Source organism: Dendropsophus ebraccatus, chromosome 5, assembly GCF_027789765.1.
Source record: "Dendropsophus ebraccatus isolate aDenEbr1 chromosome 5, aDenEbr1.pat, whole genome shotgun sequence".
Classification (NCBI taxonomy): Eukaryota; Metazoa; Chordata; class Amphibia; order Anura; family Hylidae; genus Dendropsophus; species Dendropsophus ebraccatus.
The window spans coordinates 46,593,123-46,606,908 of record NC_091458.1 but is presented as its reverse complement, the minus strand read 5'-3'; the positions used below and the strand labels follow the sequence as shown (position 1 = coordinate 46,606,908).

At 44.2% G+C, this 13,786-nt stretch overlaps 1 protein-coding gene across 2 annotated transcripts; it reads right to left on the bottom strand.

Moving 5' to 3' along the window:
• Positions 1–11,270, bottom strand: MYL6 (myosin light chain 6). Of its 2 annotated transcripts, XM_069970028.1 has the most exons (7): positions 11,168–11,270; positions 10,891–10,918; positions 5,889–6,032; positions 5,326–5,499; positions 4,714–4,791; positions 3,678–3,718; positions 1–573 (listed from the first exon to the last, which is right to left on the bottom strand). In XM_069970028.1, the coding sequence occupies exons 1-6, from the start codon at positions 11,168–11,170 to the stop codon at positions 3,690–3,692; spliced, it is 456 nt and encodes a 151-aa protein (XP_069826129.1). In that variant the 5' UTR covers positions 11,171–11,270; the 3' UTR covers positions 1–573; positions 3,678–3,689. The 2 variants fall into 2 exon arrangements, with proteins under 2 accessions (XP_069826129.1, XP_069826130.1); XM_069970029.1 differs by lacking the exon at positions 3,678–3,718.
• Between the last annotated feature and the right edge of the window lie 2,516 nt (positions 11,271–13,786).

Sequence of the window (13,786 nt, the reverse complement as noted above, 5' to 3'; positions counted from 1 at the left end):
TTGGTTGTATGTAGACTTTATTGCTTCTCCTATCATGGATACAATATGAGTCAGACAACATTATTCTGTATAGACAGTATTTATTTTGAGCAGACCTCATCGTATAAAATGCAATTTTAACCTCTCATTGTTCCTGACTGTAATTTCCATAGCTATACCTGTTAGTACAAAGAAAATTCACAGGGAGGTTTTGAAGAAACAAAAAAACATGACATTTTCTGTATTTGGCGAGTGGGAAAATAGAATCTGGAGTCTCTGTACTACCACTCAAATAGTAAATTACTCTTTTTGCCGTCATTCACTCTTGTGGGAGCAAAACTTGCAGTCAAACAGTGCACGGTGGGCACCAGCTTCTTTAGGAGATCTGATGATAACACCACTTCGGAGAGAGAGAGGGACGAGTAGGACAATAAGGGGGAAAGCTTTCAGGGCCCTTTATTTCTATAGCCCAAAGGTCCCTCCAAGTTAAATACCATAACAGATAGAAACATTAATACATGAAGCTGTCCCTCCAGTCTGGCTGGTAGTATAAAGTGCAGAAGATTCAGCCGCTCATTACCATCCGGACAAGTTCTGCAGAAGGAAACGAAAGACAACATTATCATGGAGCCACAGAGCCTGATGTGGGATGTGTGCCCAGCTGCTCGGCACAGGAAATATGAACAATCTTTGAAGTCTTGTAATGTCCAAGCTCAGGCAGAAATTGCTTCAAAGTTGTTTCATATAAACTAAAGCATGAAATGCTAAAAGGCTTGTACACCAGCGAGTCAGGGAGCACACATTCCCATGTGGAGGGGGCAAGAGCTCCTATATTAGCAGATGGGGTGACCATGACATTGACCTTCCAATGTGAATTATATACTGTAAGCCACCTACACAACCTGGATTCTGTCTGTAATCATGTAAAAAGCTCTGTTCACTAGGAACCACCTTTGGATGAACATACAATGTCTGTTCAAAAATACCTTGGCTCTAGATACATCAATGCAGGAAACGTCTAAAATGTCTGGCATGCTTCAAGGTAATGCTGTATAGTGTATCTTACTATAAAGGTATGTTAACTCAGTTTTACATTGTGCATTATAGTTAGGCTGAGAATTTCTGATAACAGGTTAGGCACCTGCTGTGCCATCATTTCAAACCAGCTGAGAGGAGGACAGAAGGGCCCAAATATCTACACTACAGATGATGAGTTGTCAAAACCCTTTAATTTGTGATCTAATAAAATGGATGATGGCAGTAAAATGTATACTGAATGCTTATATAGAATAGTGGAATACTACCCCCATCCAGAGAACCATAGGAGCCCCTCTCCCAGACTAGCAATCTAGAAAGCTGTACTAATCATTAAGGCAAGTCATCTACAGCAAACTAGGCATACATTGGCTGGCAGAGGCAGAGATTTCTATTTACTACAGAAAAGTTGGAAGCAATCAGCAGATTGCCATCAGATGTAAAGCGAGAAGTTTCAGAACTGCAGGACAGAAAACACAATTCACACACCAATCTGATCTCACATCTGGACCATTGTCTGTCAGAACAAAACAACATGCCAGAGACAGTCCAGGGTGTCCATGTAGTTTTTTTTTTCTTATGGTGATCTGACATCAGACTATGCTACTCTATATAAAAGGACAGCATTGCATGGGGACAGGTTCACTTTCCTATTAGAACACCACACACACACCAAAAAAAATATATTATATATCAACCAATTTGCCTCACAGGAGTGATCAGAATGCACAGAATGTGGACAGAGTTAGGTGTATTGCTGAACAGGGTGCTCCCATCCCTCTCAGCAAATGATGGTTGACTGCTGTGTGTGTGTGTGTGTGTGTGTGTGTGTGTGTGTGTGTGTGTGTATCGGCATATAAAGCAGCCAGCAACAGTATGGAGAGGGAGGGGGTGCTCTCCTCAGTAATATAGAAGTGATCAGAGAATACTAGTGTAAGTCAAATGGCCCTGTCCCTATACTATGCTGTGCTTATGCAGCTGATGGCAGACCCACTTCAAGCAGCTAATAATGTTCTGCTTCTGTGGAGAGAAGACAAAAAGCTCACACAAAGCTTCTTACAAAATATCAATTTTAAAAGAATATTCCAGAGGGAAAAAAATATCTACAGCTATTTATGCTGGGTTTTTGGAAAACTCCCGCTGCAGCTTTTGTGCCAAAGCCAGAAAAGGATGCAAATGGGATGGCAAATATAAGGGGAGGACTTGTACTTCTCTTTCCTGTTTGACCCATTTCTGGTTTTGGCACAAAAACAGCAGTGGAAGTTTTCCTCTAAAAAAAATGCTGTGTGTGATTCCAGCAGTAATAATGTTATATAATTGTCATAATGTTAAAGATTTAAAAAATTTCTTTGAGTTATCTACTTTTCTGTTGGGAACTGCTCATGTCTTGGCCCTCCTCACCATTCTATGATCTGCAACGCACACAGTGCCTCCCCTTCACAGCGCCCAGCTAAAATGTATCAGCATATACAATACACTAGGGAAATCTCTCTGTTACTAGTGCTGTGTGCCTTGCAGATCCTAAGCATGGCAAGTGAGCAGACATCAGAGCATGAGCAACCCTGCAGTTCCCAACAGAGAAATTGGTGGCAGCGGAGAGACCCATTTCAGGTCTGACTGGTGCCATACAGGATGTAAAAATATATTACACAAAAATTATACACTTAATTTATTACATAACCAACTTAAGGCAATGTATTAATTTTTTTTCTCCAGAATACCCCTTTAATATGTGGTAGTTTTGCACAATACATATGAAAGCATCCTTAGCTCATAAAGATTTAAGAACTGCTAAGTTTTAGAGACAACTAAGAAGAACTTAAATGGGTTGTCTGGAGAGCAATATACAGCTGATGCTCTGCACTTCCCAGCGCTCTCTCCCCATGTCTCAGAAGTAAACCTGGTACATATGGTGAATATCCTGATCATTGTGTGTGGGTGAAACCACACGTTCGCCAATGGCTGCACAATACTGTTGCATGGTCCGGATCTACACGCCTCATGTATCAGAGAGTATACTCCAGAGATGTGGGAGGAGAGGGAGTAAGTGCCAGGAAGCAGAAAGCATCAGTCGTATTCTAGTCCCTAGATAACTTCTTTAAAGCATAGAATATAATGAGCAGATTTACTACTGCAAATCCACCAAAAGCTGGCTTGTCACTTTTATTCCTTACACACCGTGTCTTGCTCAGCAAAGAAGCGTGGCTTAGCAAAAAGTGGACATGGCTTACCTACAACTCTATGCACCAAAATTGTGGTGTAACATTTTGTTGTATGGTAAGCCAACTAATACTTGGTATATAACTCAGACTAGACAGTCTAGAGAAGTGTCAGATTTTATACCTTCTAGTCTGAGCTTGCACTAAGAATTAGGCAGTATTAGTAAGTCTAAGCCAATGTGTTACAGTCTTCATTTCTACTTCTCAAGCCTAACTACTACACACATGGTCCACACTCAGTCACTGCAGCAAAAGCAGCTGGCCTTCTGCATAAGAGGCTTGGCAGAGTATATAAAGGTGCCAAGGCAAATAGTAGTATGCAGCTCTGGCACAGCAGAGAGCATGCAGAGACATGCCAAGGCATCCAGGAGATTCCAGAGGCTTAGAGAAGGCAATAAGAGTCAAAAAGATCACAAACTGAACCGGATGATGGAACAAGCGTACCCAGGGGTGAGGTCACGCCGACATGATGTGTCTGACAAAGTCTGTAGGAAGGAAGATTCATCAGAGACACTCCATATAAACTCACATACATGGTCCCCACAAATACAGGATAACTCCATTAAATGGCTAAACAGGAGAGAAAATATTAAGCAGTTTTCCCCTAATACACATACTGAGGAAGATGGGAGGTGTAATTGCTGTTTTCAGAGAGCCACACCACTGTCGGGTTACCCCACAGAATAAAAGGTACCAGTGCCATGGCTGAGGGATCCTGGAGGGCTGCTCTGACCACAGATATCAGGGGCTCTGGGGCTAGGTCTTTATTAGTTATCTTTTTAAAGACTGAACAGATAACTAGAGATGAGCGAACCGGGTTCGAGTCGATCCGAACCCGAACTTTCGGCATTTGATTAGCGGTGGCTGCTGAAGTTGGATAAAGCCCTAAGGCTATGTGGAAAACATGGCTGTACCATTGGCTCTATCCATGTTTTCCAGACAACCTTAGAGCTTTATCCAAGTTAAGCAGCCACCGCTAATCAAATGCCGATCGTTCAGGTTCGGATCGACTTGGACCCGAACCCGGTTCGCTCATCTCTACAGATAACCAAAGATTTGTCAAGATAAACCTAAAGCAAGGACATATACAAACCCCCCAGTACTCCTAATAAAGAGTAGTGCAAAGTACATTTGATTTGCAAATCCTCTCTAGATTATGTAACATATTGGATATTGCAGAAAAATCTTATCAGTAAAGGTGCAACCACCAAGAACATGCGCCCTCACTGTGTACTACAATAACTTTTCTTGATAGTGACCATACATGAACCAGACACCCCTGTGCATGACCCATAGATCATACATTTATAGAATAACCAGTTAATAGGAGAAAGTGTCTGTGGTGAGAACAGTACACACCTTTATAAAGTGTCACACTGTAAAGGTTTCTTTTCAGCGCTCATATTGGATATGTGAAGTTACTATGTACTACCAGAACAAGCAATGCACCATCTGTAACCAATATAAAGAATGCTCTCACCTTCATAATTAATGCACCCATTGGCATCTTCATGGCCAGACAGTAGCATCTCCACCTCTTCCTCGGTCATCTTTTCTCCTAAAAATGTACAGTTCCCAGTTAGAAGACATTTGTATATGGCAACACTGGGCTGCTGATGAGGACTATGGGCAACATATAACAAATGCCTAACTAACCAACATACCAAGCATCCCTGGCAGATTAGTTTTGTTCTATAAAGCCATAGACCTGACCAATCTATGGTAAATAGGAGTCAGCCCACAAAAAAAAAAAAGTTATGGCTCATGGAGAACAGTGAAAACTGCATTCCCGAGAAAATGGAGATATTGTGCAAAAGTAGTAAAAAAAAAAACAAAAAACAAACAAACATATATTTGGTATTGCTGTACTCACACTCCCCCCCCCCCCCCCCCCTCCTCCCAAATCATTTCCTTCCTATGCACACAGGCCAAACCCCTCCCTATACTGTCTGCAGCAATAAGATCAGAGGCTGCATGCATCTAGAATGTGACGGCCAGAACAATCTACCAGTGGAGTCTCTCACCACAAACGGCAGGATATCCAGCCTACAGGGGAAGTAACCACAAGTCCCATATCAACAAGTCTCATTACCTAGTGTGACAAGTACATGACGGATCTCTGACCCCATCACTGTGCCATTGCCTTCCTTATCGAATACTCTCATCCCCTCAATAAAGTCGTCTGTTGTGCCCTGGTCCTTGTTCTTTGCAATGGTTTGCATCATGGGCAGGAACTGATCAAAGCCAAGTGTCTTGGTGTTCAGCTCTGGAAGATTAAAGAAATGGATTACATCAGAGGAAACAGGAACAATCTGAAGTGTTACAGACCTGGAGCAGACACAGCTACATATACAAATGAGATTCTAGAGAAGAAATGCTAGGGGGAAAAAAAAAAAAAAAAGCACAGCTACTTTCTTGCTAAAACTGTGCCACCCCTGTCCTCAGGTTATTTGTGGTATTACAATTCACTTCAATAGAGCTGAAAAACCAACACCCAAACCAAGGGCAGGAGTGGTTCGGTTTCTGGAAGACATAGCCATGTTTTTCTTTATTGCCAATCTATTATGTTCTATGGCCGCTGTTTTAGTATGGTCAGACAGAACACAGACTGTTGTATAGGCCACTGGTACAAGTTTATATCCAGAGATCACTCACCTTCAGCCTTAGGGTTTCCTAAGACTTTGAGAACCTCAGCATTTGTGGGGTTCTGGCCCAGAGCCCGCATGACATCCCCACACTGGTTGTATACAATCCTGCCATCTCCAGTGCGATCAAAGAGAGCGAAGGCCTCCCTGAAGTCTGGTAGGAAGAAGCAGATAAAATAAGGGATCATAAAGAAAAAACTTTCAGGTATAGATCCATTGTCATTTTATTTACTCAATATTCTGATATCACCTGTCAGCATGAAAAGCGCAATGCCATGGACACTGGTCACTGTACTTACCTATGGGAGCTAATAGGAAACCTACAACGAGGAGCAGCAGGCAATTTATCACAGTCCGTATGTTACAACCAGGTAAGGTGACGGAAGAACAATATACGATCACTTGCTATAGATAACTACTCTACCAAGGCTCCCTGATGTTTCATGTGGGCCAAGTGTTCTTGCCCCACAAGGTGACAACTGCTGTATAAACAAACCATGGGAGTACATCAATAAGCAGCAGTGCAGAGACATACGTGTCCACTACATTACAGTATGGCGGCTCAGCGCTTAGCATTGTTGCCTTGCAGTTCTAGGTCCTGGACTCATGTCTGACCAATGGCAACATTTGCATTGAGTTTCTATGTTCTCTCTGTGAGTTTCCTTCCTGCCTTCAAAAAACCCCGAAACAGCTGTCTGTGGATGGATACCTTGCTGAGGTGGTTTCCTTGACTGGAGAACGCTTTGGCTTGGTTGTTCCTTTCCGGAGGGAAGGTCTGGCTAGTTCACTGACGTTGAGACATGTGACTGTGTCTCTGCAGTGTTCTTTTGCATATTCGATTTCCCAGGGGGCAATGTTCTAGAATACACTGACGTTGAGACACGTGATGGTGTCTCTGCAGTGTTCTTTTGCATATTCGATTTCCCAGGGGGCAATGTTCTAGAATACACTGACGTTGAGACACGTGATGGTGTCTCTGCGGTGTTTTGGTTGATCTCCCTGAGGTCAACCAGCGTCCTTTTGCATGCACTTACTAGTCATTGCTCCCACTAGCCAGAAACCTACTCCACCCTGATGAGGGGCAAAACCCCCGAAACAGCTGTCTGTGGATGGATACCTTGCTGAGGTGGTTTCCTTGACTGGAGAATGCTTTGGCTTGGCTGTTCCTTCCCGGAGGGAAGGTCTGGCTAGTCCACTGACGTTGAGACATGTGATTGTGTCTCTGCAGTGTTCTTTTGCATATTCAAAAAATGGGCAAACAGGCCCAAGTGTACATATCAGATAGGGTAATTCGATTATTAGCTTTACTGAAGACAAACACAACTAAACTCTGCATAGCCAGAGGCTTTGGCACTTTTAGTCAGATCTGATGTACATCCATAGAGCTATATCCCCAGGATAGTTATGCCAACCTGAATAACCAGATGATCAGGAGGATGGTGATGCACAAGCTCATATACCTCATACTCTGATCAATGTCCCCTGAAGCATATGTACCGAAGAGAGAAACATGTTGGGATAATAGATCACAAATTGCCACCTCATCTATAGATTAGGCAGGGCAAGCCGGAGCAGGGAGTGGGAAGCATCTCAGTGAAGTCTGATCATCGGGACCACCACTGATCGTAAGCTTGCCGATAAACTCAGACCACAAAATAAGCGGGAGAATAAATGCACCTCTGACCAACACAATATTGCATCAGTCCTGACACGCAGTCACAAAGTGCAAGTTACAGTCTATAAAACAGAAATGTGTTCTAATAAATGCTCCTATATCCAGTATATCTGGTTTGCCATCTATACAGACTGTGCATCCTTATATGCATCAGAATGGCAACCATGTAAAGAAGCCCCCACAGCCACAACTGTGACCCCCCGATACCAGACCTCAACCCCCTATATATGAGCACGTAGCCCACCACGTACACTTTCCTAAAGAGCACAGAAACCACTTTATGAGTCTAAAAACCTTAAAGCTGTCCCTGTTATTCTAACCATAAGGCACCATGTAATAAGCAGGATACAGGCATGTTATTACATATAGACCATATGCACACAAACAGGTCTGTTCTAGAATGTTTGTGTGTGTAATGCAGTATAACGTCTATCCTCTATGACATCTCTCCCATAACACGTCCAGCTATCCCCAGTCACAGACCAGGTCTCTGCCGCCTGCCACTTCCTTCCTGTGGCACTCCCTGTATCCACCCCTCCTGCTGCATTCCAGGGAGGGAAGCTCAACCCGTCCCACACAACACCCATAGTAATTCATAGCTGCTATGTCTTTCTGCACCCATGAGAAATCCTCACAGTACACCGTAATCTAGCATTGTGGCATCTGCAGGCAGGGAAGAGAGGGCAGGGATGCCTGGGGCACTCTCCAGACAGGAATGCACAGTCCTGACTTCCATCGACTCCTCCTCCCCCGCAGCTCAGTACTAACCGCTCAGGATGAGGCTTTGTTACCATATAAGGCTTAGAGAGCAGCCTGGCGGCCATCTTCAGGGAGGAGGGAGCGAGCGAGCGAGCAGGGATGTGACACAAGAACAAGGCAAAGAGCTGCATGTACAACACAACATCCCTGCAGCGGAGGCAGCGACCCCTCCTTATAAGGCTGATGCCGCCACATCTGTACAGCATACCGCCCAGGGGGGACAGTGTATCACACGTACATATATGCCGTATACACCAACATAGTAACCATAACTAGTGCAAGATACTTTACATATACAGAACTAGCAGCCATGAAGCTGGGGATATAGTATATACCACAGGTAGCAATCCTAAAACACAGGCCTATAAAAAGAGCTAATACACATCAGGCTGTCATACATCCACATCATACACACTGACACTGATCAAGCAAAGGGTTACACCTCTATAACATAGGCGCTATATCAGAGTAAGGCATGCAATAGGATCACACTATAAAGTACACACAGCATGCAGTTTCACAACTTTATGAGACCTAATTGCATATGATCTTAGGTTAGGGATTTTCTGCAAAAAGCCGACAAATACTAAAACTGCACCGTGATATTGGGTAACTATACACCAATATTAATAAAACCTTCAAAAAACGCATATTTGACACCTATATGGATATACTTGCCCCATAATCAATCGGCTTTAGGATGTGTTCACACAGTCAGGTTTTAGATGCAGTTTTTGGACGCCAAAGCCAAGAAGCGCACACCATCATATACACACATGTAGCATAGACACTGCAGATTTGCTGCAGTTTTCAGCTATTTGTTTGTACAACATCAATTCTGAAGCAGAAGCTCCATATGTGAATATATCCTACAGCACAGGTGTCAAACTCAGGCCTCCCAGCTGGTACAAAACTAGAACTCCCATCATGCCTGGACAACCAAAGCTAACTTAGATGGGAGTTGTAGTTTTGCAAAAGCTGGAGGGCCTGAGTTTGACAACACTGTCCTACAGGATATTCTCATCAAAATGCTTATGGCATATACACAGTGCATGACACAAGTCTGATAGGTGACGGGGGGGGGGGGGGGGGGGGTCCCCACTTATAAATTGTTGGGAATTTAAATACCCTGAAGCGGTTGATGTGCACAGTGTATAACTGCTAGGAACACATCATAGCTCACAGCATTAAGCTGCTTATAAAACTCCCCTTAAAGGGGTTATCCAGCGCTACAAAATCATGGTCACTTTTCCCCTAATGTTGTCTCCAGATTGGGTGGGGTTTTGAATCTCAGTTCCATTGAAGTAAATGGAGTTTAATTGCGAACCGCACCTGAACTGGAGACAACAGTAGGGGGAAAAGTGGCCATGTTTTTGTAGCGCTGGATAACCCCTTTAACTTCTACAGGAGTTACATCACCTGTGCCAGTCTTTCCCGACCACCACAATCCTCCCAGAGGTGGCCACTCATCTCAAGACACCCATGAGTCTCCAAACTGTGGCCCTCCAGCTGTTGCAATACTACATTTCCCATCATGCCTGGACAGCCAAATCCAAAGCTTTAGCTGTCCGGGCATGATGGGAATTGTAGTTTTGCAACAGCTGGAGGGCCAGATATTGGGAGACCCATGCTGACCACACCTGACATTTCTGGGATATCCTATAGATGGGAACACCCCTGTAATATATGTTTCCCATATCTGACCTACTCTCAGCTTTGACTTCCAAAACTGCATAAAAAAACCTGAGTGTGAGAACACACCCTAATGGTACGTTTACACAGACAGATTTATCTGACAGATTTTTGAAGCCAAAGCCACGAACGGATTAGAAGAGAGGAGAAATCTCAGTGTTTCCTTTATGACCTGGTCTCTGTTTATAGCCTGTTCCTAGTTTTGGCTTAAAGAATCTGTCAGATAATCTGTCTGTGTAAACGCACCATTAAAAGTGGCAGTAATGCTCAGGTGTCCAACACGCAGCCCTCCAGCTATTGCAAAACTGCAATTCCCAACATGCTTTGGCTGTCCAGGAATTATGGGAATTGTAGTTTTGCAATAGCTGCAGTTAAGGAACCAAGAAAGGCCCCAGAAATCTCCGTAATAATGAGCTGATAACCTGACCGCAACCGTTCCGGATCATACAAAAGCACCAATATCTGAAGAACGGACATTATAGTTACTGTTAGATGTCACGGTACCAAACAACGGTCTCTGACCAGTGAAGACCACCCGGGTTATGGCAATGCAGGGTTATATAGGCGGACACCACCACCACTACTAGCATAGACATGAGATTAGTAACAGCAGAGGTTAGATGTAGTGTAAGGAGCACAAGACGCGTGCAGGACCCTCCTGGTGCTGGGCAGCTATGGATGGTTGGGGTAGTAGTCCTGCACAGCACACTGCTCACTTACCACCAATCAGGGGACACTCAGCCTGGTCACCAGAGGGAAGGAGAGAGACAGAGAGGGAAGAGCTGGAAGTGAAGGATGACTGCAAGAAGGAAGGAGAACAGAAGCGATGACCCCTGACCTCCCAGACAGCAGAGCACTGGCACCACACACAGGATCGGCCACTTACCGGCGATCTGATCCTCTGAGAAGTCGGACTGTGTGAACAAAGACAAGAGAAAAAAGTGTCAGACAATACACTGACAACTCCCATCCGCACCCAGAGTCTGGGAGGATGACGTCACTTCTATACTGTGCCCGGAGCAAAGGTGAGTCCCCTCTAACCCGCACCCACCGACATGACAGCCACAGCCCCACCGGTTACAGTGTGCCGGGCACTAACACCACTCCGTGACAAGAACCCGGGGACCAGCTGCACCCAGGACACAAGCTCCGGCCCCGCTCACCATGTTGCCTGCTCGTCCCTCTTCCGGAATGTGAGCGCAGTCTGCCGGGGGAGCGCTTTCTAGCTCTGAATACGTCACCGGCCCTGCCTGACCGCTCCCAACCAATCAGACTGCAGCTAGCGTGCGCGTCAGCTCCGCTCAGAACCCGCTTCTACTTTACAGCGCCATCTCCTGCTAGCTTTTAGAATTGTAGGCTGGTGTAGCTCTAAAGACTGTGCGCTCATTCTCACAATGTTTTGACGCGTTTTTGGCGCCGTTTGTTTGTTTGTTTTCTTCAAAGACGACAAATGGAGGAATTAACCCTTTGAGGACCAGGCCCAAAATGACCCAGTGGACCACGCAAATTTTGATCTTAGTGTTTCCGTTTTTCCCTCCTCCCCTTCTAAGAGCTCTAGCACTTTCAGTTTTCTATCTACAAGCCATGTAAGGGCTTATTTGTTACAGGAATAGTTGTACTTTGTAATGGCGTCATTCATTTTACCATAACATGTATGATGGAATTCCAAATATATTATTTATGAAGATATAAATAGGTGAAATCGTAAATAAGAATGCAATATGGTAACGTTTGGGGGGTTCCTGTGTCTACATAATGCACTATATGGTAACAGCGACATGATACTATTATTCTATAGGTCAGCCCGAACACAACCATATGCAGGTTACACAGATTCTCTAATGTTATATATATTTTTTAAATGAAATCCTTTTTTTTGGCAATTAAATATAAATAAAATGGGACTATTGTGACGCTTATAACGGTTTTATTTTTTCACCTACGGGGCTGTATGGGGTGTCATTTTTCCCGCCATGATCTCTAGTTTTTATTAATACTATATTTGTGAAGATCGGACGTTTTGATCACTTTTTATTAATTTTTTTTTATATATAATGTAACATAAAATCGGTAATCCGCGCACTTTTTTCCCTCTTTTCGTGTACGCCGTTTACCGTTCGCAATGACACTTGTTATATTTTAATAGATCGGACAATTACACACTCTACGGTATATTATATGTTTATTTGTTTATTTATTTTTATATGTTTTATTTATATAATGGGAAAGGGGGGTGATTTCAACTTTTATTGGGGGAGGGGTTTTGGGGTAGTGTAATAGTGTTTTTAACTTTCTTTTTTTTACACATTTGAAGTCCCTTTGGGGGACTTTTACATAGATTACTTTGATTTCTACACTGATGAATGCTATGCCATAGGCATAGCATTGATCAGTGTTATCGGCGCTCTGCTCATTGAGCTTGCCTGTGCAGGCTCAGTGTAGCAGATCGCCGATCGGACCGCACGGAGGCAGGTAAGAGACCTCCGGCAGTCCGTTTTACCGATCGGGACCCCCGCAGTCACACTGCGGGGGTCCCGATCGGTAAGTGACAGGGGACTCCCCCTGTCACTTACACTTAAACGCCGCGGTCACGCCGCGGTCGCGCCGCGATCGCGGCGTTTAAGGAGTTAATGACACGCGGCAGCGCGATCGCTGCAGCGTGTCATTGCCGGTGAGGTCCCGGCTGCTGATTGCAGCCGGCCCCCACCTGCTATGAAGCGCGCTCCGCTCCGGAGTGCGCTTCATAGCGGGAGAAACACCCAGGGCGTACAGTTACGCCCTAGGTCGTCTGGAGACAGACTTCCATGGCGTAACTATACGCCCTGGGTCGTCTAGGGGTTAAAGGAGTACTCTGGCAAAAATATTTTTCTTTCAGACCAACTGGTGTAAGAAAGTTATATAAATTTGTAATTTACTTCTATTTCAAAATCTCAAGTCTTCTAGTACTTATCAGCTGCTGTATGTCCTGCAGGAAGGGGTGTATTCCTTTCAGTCTGACACAGTGCTCTCTGCTGCCAACTTCTGTCCATGTCAGGAACTATCCAGAGCAATAGTAAACCCCTATAGAAAACCTCTCCTGTTCTGGACAGTTCCTAACATGAACAGAGGTGGCAGCAGAGAGCACTGTGTCAGACAGGAAAGAAAACACAACTTTCTGCAGGACATACAGCAGCTGATAAGTTTTGGAATTTTTAAATAGAAATAATTACAAATCTATATAACTTTCTAAACCCAGTTAATTTGAAAGAAAAAGGTTTTTGCTGGAGTATCCCTTTAAGGATGTGTGGGAGAAAATACAATATTTTGAACATTCCAGTTTTGTTTTGTTTTTAAGTAAATTTTGTGTTTGTATGAGCAAACAGTCAGTAGCACTTGGGACTCTTATTACTGTGTGGGACCTAAAGGGGGCGCTATGAGTGTGTGGGCCAATTGGGAACTTGTACAAAGGAGGGGAGGATGTTAGAAAAGGAGATGCAGAAAATATTCTGCCAGCCAGCCACCAGATTACTTAGGGGAAGGGGGTGCTAGAGTGGGTGCTGCACCTAGTACCTTTACTGTAAGCACTCTTAATTGGGATGAGTGAGTGATAGAGCTATTCACTCATCCATGCTGTCAGTAGTAGGGCTGGCGTAAGCAATACATTTTACTGCGGCGTCACAATACTGCTATATTGTGGCACAGAGGGGACCTAATAACCCTAAGGGGGCACTGAGAGGACCTGACTACAATATAGGGACACAGAGGGGGCCTTACTACTATATGGTGGTACAAAAAGGCCCTAA

Coding starts and splice junctions, on each gene's coding strand:
- MYL6 (XM_069970028.1), bottom strand. Junction 4,792..5,325: donor TCATGTACTTGTCACACTAG/GTAATGAGACTT, acceptor GTACATTTTTAG/GAGAAAAGATGACCGAGGAA. Junction 3,719..4,713: donor TGGGTGCATTAATTATGAAG/GTGAGAGCATTC, acceptor TCCTTCCTACAG/ACTTTGTCAGACACATCATG.